We start from the raw sequence: 7,907 nt of genomic DNA, 5'->3' as shown, positions 1-7,907 counted from the left end.
AAAATAATCCAGACGAGAGGTTTTTGTATTTTTTGGTACTCGTTTTTATTCATTTTCAAATTAAACCGTAAGTCTTTTTTTGTAGATGGAATCTTATTTAATGCAACCACAAACCCAAACTCAAAGGGGTCTGGTGATGCCAACCTGTATGGATTGTTGCTAAAACAGTATGCAGTCAGAAGGAAAACAAACGTCTTCTTTCAGCCAGTCAGAGCTTTGCTCGCTGTCCAAGCCTTTTTGTTTCAATCACAAAAACTGGGCCAATCCTGGGACAAAAATCAAACACTGCAAAAGCCAAAAAAGAAAAGGTTAAAAACTGTATTTGGTGACTAATCATGTTTGATTCACCCCCCAGGTTTGGGAGCGGTTCTGTGGGCCGTAATGTGAATATTTAAGAAATTGGACAATGTTTCTGTTCAGGCATGATGCAAGGTAGTGCTCCTCCAGTCTGCTTTGTAGGCCATTTTGGAAGCAGCAGTCAGGTGAACAGCAGATGTAATTCCATTTTTCGATCTCCAGGCCATCTTTGAAGAAAAGCATGGATGGTGTGATGCCGAAAAGCTTGAATGATGTGATGCCGACTCCATGGTTAAGTCGGTGGTGCCGCACCGACTTAACCTTTTTAACCTTAAAAAAGATGGCGCCGGTGCATGTGGCTTGCTGTCTATCACTGCCAGTGTTATGTTTGTTTGTTTTGATTTTATTGACTATTGTAATAAATGCCAACTCTCTCTTGGTGTATGATCGCCTAACCCTACTGGATCTCCGACCTTCTGCCAAAGGCTGGGCAAAGTGGACCCAAGCTGGACATAAAACTTTGCCCCCGCTAATATCGGAGATCCCGGCTCACCTGTGCCGTGTTCCAGATCCACCACTCCGGCAAAAGTGCTGACGCCGGGGTCGAAGGGCTGGCTTCCTGGTGAAGCTGAAAGCTTCTTTAAGGTATTCTCTTAAGCCCTTATCCAGAAAAAAAGGAGCGGTGCCAAACTTCTGTTTCTCTCGGCAATCGTTGGAACCTGTCTGTACCTGGCTGGTACCTGTCATCTGCCTGGATGGGATGTTTCAGTCCCGCCGGCGTGGTGTGAATCTGCGGAACCTGCGGCCTCTGTGTCGGGCTTCTAGGACGGCTAGCGACGGGGATCCGCCGCTTACTGCCAGAATTGGCCTGGTAAATGCTAGGTCCCTAGCGAACAAATCGTTTATCCTGAAGGATTTTTTCACATCCCGAGGACTGGATTTTCTCTGTGTGTGCAAGACGTGGATGAGCGCTGGGGAGTGCAGCCTCTTCTCAGATCTTCTACCTGCCAATTGCTGTTATTCTAATTCCCCACGTATGTTGGGCCGAGGAGGAGGAATAGCTACGATCTTTAAAAGTCATTTTAAATGTAAGAAGCTATCAACCCCGTCGTTCACCAGCTTTGAACTGTCTGTTTGAGTTGGGCTGCTCTCACACAGTGTTGTGTGCGGTGGTTTATCGGCCTCCAAAATACGATAAGGACTTTGCTGACTTCTTGGCTGAATTCCTGCCAAAATATGATCGTGTTCTTATTGTTGGGGATTTTATGATTCACGACTGTTGTCCTGATATGCCCATGGCGAAGGGCTTTTTAAACCTTATTGATTCGTTTAATCTGGTGCAATGCGTGACAGGTCCCACACGTGAACGTGGACACACACTTGATCTTGTTTTATCTCATGGCTTTTCTGTTTTTAACATAGATTTGTGATGCTGTTTTTTCTGACCACAGTCCTGTGATGTTTGAAGTTCCTCTTGCCTGTGCCTCAGTTAAACTTCACGCTGCTGTTCAGCACTGTCGTGTTTTTAACTCATCCACTGCTGAACACTTTTCATCAAATCTCTCCTTGTGCTCGTGACCTCTCAGTCTCTGTTTCCTGCTCTGCTGTCTTTGACAGGTTTGAGCATGTGACTCTTTCCTTTTTAAAGGAGACTGTTGGTCGTTTTAAGTCTGTAGGGTCTCCAAATGATGCTGTCCCTCCTCAACTTTTAAAAGAGGTGTTACCTACAGTTGGTCCTTTGGTTCTTGAGCTGATATACCATAGTCTGACTGTCGTCAGGTGTCGTCCCTAAAGATTTTAAACATGCAGTAGTCAAACCCCTGATTAAAAAAACCTGCTCTGGATCCTACGGTTCTTGCAAATTACAGGTCTATCTCCAAACTACCTTTTCTTTCCAAAATTCTTGAAAAGGTAGTTTACAGCCAAATAATGGCCTTCCTGGAAAAGCAAAATGTGTTAGAGGTTTTCCAATCTGGTTTTAAAGCCTTTCATGGCACTGAATCAGCCCTTTTAAAAGTTTTTAATGACATATTTTTAGCGACTGATGCTGGGGACTGTGTTGTTCTTGTGCTTTTAGATTTGACAGCTGCGTTTGATACCGTGGATTATGCTATTTTATTCTCTCGTTTGGAGCACTGGGTGGGCATTAGGGGCACAGCACTGGAGTGGTTCAGGTCCTACTTGGCGGGGCGAACTTTTTTGTGTCAGCCTCTGTGACTATGTGTCGTCCTCCGCTCCGCTCTTGTGTGGTGTCCCACAGGGCTCAGTTCTAGGCCCCCTCATCTTCTCTTTATATCTGCTTCCTCTTGGTTCTGTACTGAGAAAGCACAGCATTGCTTTCCACTTTTATGCTGATGACTGTCAGATCTATGTCCCTCTAAAGAAAAAAGGCAGATACCTCACACAGCCATTACTTCAGTGTCTCGATGACATTAGGGCTTGGATGTCTGTTATCTTTTTAAAATTCAATGATAAAAAGACCGAGGTGATGGTTTTTGGCAGCCCCACTGAGACCCCCAATGTGTATGTAGATTCCCTGGCACAGTATGTTAAGCCAACTGCCACAAACCTGGGGGTCAAAGTGGACTGTGAACGGCAGCACTTTGAGACAGTGATCCACGCCTTTGTTAGCACTCGGCTGGATTACTGTAATGCACTTTATATTGGGGTAAGCGCATCATATATTAGTCATCTACAGAGGGTGCAAAATGCCGCAACTCGTCTTTTAACTGGCACTCGAAAGTTTGAACACATTTCCCCTGTTTTAGCTTCACGTCACTGGCTGCCCATTTCTTTTAGGATTCATTTTAAAATTCTTTTATTTACTTTTAAAGCTCTCCATGGCCTCGCCCCATCTTATCTCTCTGAGCTGCTACAGCCTTATACACCCACCCGCTCTCTCAGGTCAGCTGATCAGCTGCTCCTGAAGATACCCAGGACTGGGCGTAAACTTAGAGGAGATCGTGCTTTTGCTGTAGCAGCTCCCAAACTGTGGAACGAGCTTCCTTTAGAGATTAGACAGGCCAGTTCTTTATCTGTTTTTAAGTCACTCTTGAAAACCCACCTCTTTACCCTGGCCTTTGACACCACGTGAGATGTTGGTTTTTATTTTTATTTTAGTTGTTTTTAGGTGATTCGATGCTGTTTTATCTTGTTTTTGTTTTAATATAGGGCTGTTTTAATTTTATATTTTATTTATTTATTTCGCTGCTTTCTGTTATTCTATTGTTTTAACTTATTTTCTGTACAGCACTTTGTTCCTGTGCTGGGTATTTTAAAGTGCTTTATAAATAAAATTGGATTGGATTGGATGGGGCCAGGTAAGCGACCAGAGACAGCTCCATAAGGAGTGGGTTAGCTAAGCCAGTTTTGTCGGTGCTGTCCAACGTCATGTACTGTTCATAGCTGGGTACAGTGATGCAGGTAGACAGAGGTTTGCCACATGATGCACTTACCTCTCAGACAACGTTTGGGAACATAGGAAGGCAGTTTTTAGATATTGCGGGGTCCAGTTGGAGGAAAAAGCCTGTGAACTGCGACAGCTTCTGAGCTGGCAGAGGAGAGGGCTAGTCCACCTGCAGCTTCTTAGCTACACAGTGAATCAGGGGCTGACTGCCGAAGCAGTGGCGGCACATTGGGGCTGTGCACACGTCATCACAGATAATCTGCCTTAAAGGCGTGAATAAAGGTTTCCTCAGCCAGGACACGTGAGGGCATGATATCCCATACCACGTGTGTTGTACCGAGTGTATTGACTGAAAAGGAACTACTTCAGCCTTTGGTTTAAAACTACTGTTAATAGAGGAAATTTGAAGGTTGAGTTTGTTCCACGACTGCATTTCACTCACTGCCTCTGTTTGTATTTCTGTCACTGCAGGACCAACATGGAGCGAGAAGTCAGCGCTCTCAGGAGGCCGACAAACCTCACGGAAGAAAGGAAGAGAAAACATACAGTTGTGATGAGTGTGGGAAGGATTTTACCCAGTCTGGAAATTTAAAAAAACACCAACTCATGCACAGTGGAGTTAAAGCGCACAGCTGTGACTTGTGTGGAAAGTCTTTTACCCATGCTGGAAGCTTTAAAAGACACCAAATCATGCACAGTGAAGTTAAACCATACAACTGTGATTTGTGTGGAAAGTCTTTTAACCGTCCTGGAAACTTAAAAACTCACCAACTCATACACAGCGGAGTTAAAGCGTACAGCTGTGACTTGTGTGGAAAGTCTTTTACCCAGTCTGGAAATTTAAAAAAACACCAACTCATGCACAGTGGAGTTAAAACGTACAGCTGTGAGTTGTGTGGAAAGTCTTTTACCCAGGCTGGAAACTTAAAAAGACACCAACTCGTCCACAGTGGAGTTAAACCATACAGCTGTGAGTTGTGTGGAAAGTCTTTTAACCGTCCTGGAAACTTAAAAACTCACCAACTCGTCCACAGTGGAGTTAAAGCGTACAGCTGTGAGTTGTGTGGAAAGTCTTTTAACCAGTCTGGAAGTTTAAAAACGCACCAACTCGTCCACAGTGGAGTTAAAGCGTACAGCTGTGACTTGTGTGGAAAGTCTTTTACCCACCCTGCAAGCTTAAAAACACACCAACTCATGCACAGTGGAGTTAAAGCGTACAGCTGTCACATTTGTGGAAAAACTTTCCGCTGGCTAGTCAGCCGAAACATTCACCTACGCATTCACACCAAAAATGATGTTTACTGCTGTGATCAGTGTGGTAAAGCTTTTGTGACATACAAAAACTTACAGCAGCACACGTTTACCCACACTGAGGAGAGACCTTATAAATGTGACCTGTGTGAGAAGACTTTTAAATCTCCACATTACCTCAAATCACACCAAAAGATTCACAGCAGAAAGAAACTCTAAAAGTGCAGTTACTGTGAGGTATGTATTTTTCTTTTAACAGTTTTACAATTTTATATGAATGAAGTTAAATTTCAAAGCTTAAAAGTTTTAAAAGCTCCTCCCCTTTCTCTCTATCTAACATTCACACTCCAATGGATGCATCGGAGAGCAGGTTGGAGTCAGTATCTTGTGGGATGCAGAGTAGAGCATCCAGGGGTTTAATCACCAGTCTTCCCATTAAGTAGATTACCTACAAATGAAGACTTAATGTTGCCCAGTAAGCTGAGTGTTATAATGTAAACAGTAAGATATAATTGGACACTGGCACAGATACTCCTTATTTCAGGCGCCATTAAAAATAAAAATGTTGAAAGAATTCCCTGACTTCCACTGTCTTTGTGTCTTTGTTTAGAAGTAGAGCGACACAGATGGATCCAGTTCTCAACCCTATCGTCACTGTGGTAGTGGGAAAGAGTTTCTCTGTGGCTTTTGTGAAAAAGCTTTCAATCATCAAGAGAACCTAAACAACATCAACTCAGACACACTGGAGACAAAACGAACTACTGCAAAGAATGTGGGAGAGGCTTCCCTAAACCAAGTGAATTAAACCAAAATTAACTCTGTCACATGGGGTCAAAAACCATCTCTCATTCACCACTGCGGATCATCTTAAAGTGCATGGAAGAGTCCACACAGGAGAGAAACCATACAAATGCAGAAACTGGGAGAAAAGTGTCTCGCTGTCAGGAAGTCGTAACAAACATGAACGTACATACATGGAGGGGAAACTACAGCTGTGACCAGTGTGACAAATCAAAACATTTCACACCCATTGATTTTGAAAACCTTCAATATGAACTAAAGCCATCAACAGGATGTGAAACGACCACTGATGTGACTTTATATCCAAGAAAAAGATAAAAACTCAAGCTGATCTGGGTCTGGGTTGTACTTTGGTGTATTACCACCTTAAACAGCTTGATCTTTTTGTGGTTTCATTGACTCAGTTATGTCAGATTTCCTCTCTGTCCTGGTCTGGATGCTCATCTGTAAAGAAGTAAAACTCGGATGGTTCAGTGGTCTCTAGCAGCTGATTAGTGATCCAGCACTTCTGTGTATCATGCAGTTGTGCTTCTTTTCCTCTTGTGTCGACTCAGCTCAGTTACTCGGTTAGAGGGTTCCACATATACAAGAATCCTTCCTGGAATCAGTTTTTTGGTATGACGTGTTCTTGGGAAGACGTCACACCACCACCACTGTGTCAGGCTGTTTCTGTGATCTTCTTTTAATGCCACGTGTAACGGGACTCAAATCTCTCGAAAAACTACAGCTTCCGTCTCATTTACCAGATGTGAGATGAGCCTTTCTGTTGTTGAATCTCTCCCCCCATTGAATCTCTTATTGCTGAATCATGACCTCTGACCTTATCGAAGCTAAGTAAGGCCTGCAGGTCTTTAGATGATGATCTGGGTTCTTCAGTGACCTCCTGGATTAGTCATCGATGCACTCTTGCAGTATTTCTAGTCAGCCAGTTGCTCCTGGGAGGCTTGAGTACTCTTCCATTTTTCCTGTAGTGTGGATAATGGCTCGTAGTTCGCTTGAGTCCCAAAGCCTAAGAAATGACTCTGTAACCTTTTCATACTGATGTCAGTGACTTTGTTTCTCTGCTGTTTCTTTTGATCATAGCATGATGTGCTGCTGTGTGAGGTCTTTCAGCCGGCTTCTATACATGGTCAGGTTGTTTTTCATACCTTTTTACCCTTAACAAATGAAACCATTTACAGACTATTTTCCACTGACCCAGGTAACCTTTGTCATATTTCTTTCCTTTTTGATCATCTGAAACATTCAAATGTTGAGTCCTTCAGGTGTAACCTTGACTGTTTTCCCAGTTGCAGCTTAAGCTAGGCTTAATCCTTCCTTTTTAGACTACTGCTTAGCCACAACCAGCTGTGACAATGTTTATGGCTGGTTTGGTTAAAGTGCCAGTTTAGTAAATAGGAGAGGGCTCTCAATCCCAGCAGTGCATAAAAACGTGAGTTCTCTGTCATTGCTCACTTTCTGTAAGAATGTCATGGCCCTGGGTCTTTTGACCCAGCGTTTTGTGTTTTCTATTATTGTGATGTATTTTGGTTCTGGTTTTCTCTTTCTTTGGGTTTTGGTTCTGTTCTTCCCCAGTTTAGTATTTAGGCTTTTCTGCCTGTGTATTCCTGTGTCAAGTCCGGGTTTCTTAGTCTGTGTCTTTGCATGTGTGAGTTCTTGTTTTATTTTGTAGGTCTGTGTCTCTCGTCAGTGTTTCTAGTTTCACTCCTCTTGTCCCGTTATGTCCAATTACTCCCAGCCGTGCCTCCGTCTGTTTCAGGTCTGTTTTTTTGTTTAGCTCTTACCAGTTTAGGTTACTCCCTGGGGTCCGTTCTTCATACCTCGCCTTTGTAAGTTAGCTGGATTTGATTGTTGACGATTTCGCGTGATCTTGGATCGTTTGGTTCTCCGAAGCTCGTACGGGACTTGCTGTCATAGTAACAGATCCGTAAGCGTAAACCTGCTCGGGAGCAGGTTTACTTTATGTAAACAGGATTAGATCGCGGCTACGCAGGTATGTCCGCTTCATGTATACGAAAGCAACAGCGATATTCCACCACTGTTTTACCATAAATAAATATTATCAATGTAACTAAAGATAATGCAGCACTTGATCCTTTTATTGATGTCACACAGATACATACAGGTCATTTCCTAAAAAAAAAGGGAAATG

At 43.2% G+C, this 7,907-nt stretch overlaps 1 protein-coding gene across 2 annotated transcripts in view; it reads left to right on the top strand.

The window, feature by feature from the left end:
* The window catches only part of LOC102293331 (zinc finger protein 239), a 68,298-nt gene that overhangs the window by 21,620 nt on the left and 38,771 nt on the right, over positions 1–7,907 (top strand). Inside the window, exons 2-3 of one of the 2 annotated variants that reach the window (XM_042227948.1) lie at positions 4,175–5,191; positions 5,565–7,752. The exons of the other annotated variant lie outside the window; for it this stretch is intronic. Of the exons in view, the coding sequence (XP_042083882.1) occupies positions 4,175–5,173 (999 nt within the window). The 3' untranslated portion in view covers positions 5,174–5,191; positions 5,565–7,752. Of the gene's footprint in view, positions 1–4,174; positions 5,192–5,564; positions 7,753–7,907 lie in introns of those variants that run through there. 2 annotated transcript variants of the gene reach the window in all.

The sequence above is a fragment of the Haplochromis burtoni genome, unplaced genomic scaffold (genome assembly GCF_018398535.1).
Source record: "Haplochromis burtoni strain Fernald_Lab_line unplaced genomic scaffold, NCSU_Asbu1 Contig_291, whole genome shotgun sequence".
Taxonomy (NCBI): Eukaryota; Metazoa; Chordata; class Actinopteri; order Cichliformes; family Cichlidae; genus Haplochromis; species Haplochromis burtoni.
This window is presented reverse-complemented; position numbering and strand designations above follow the sequence as displayed.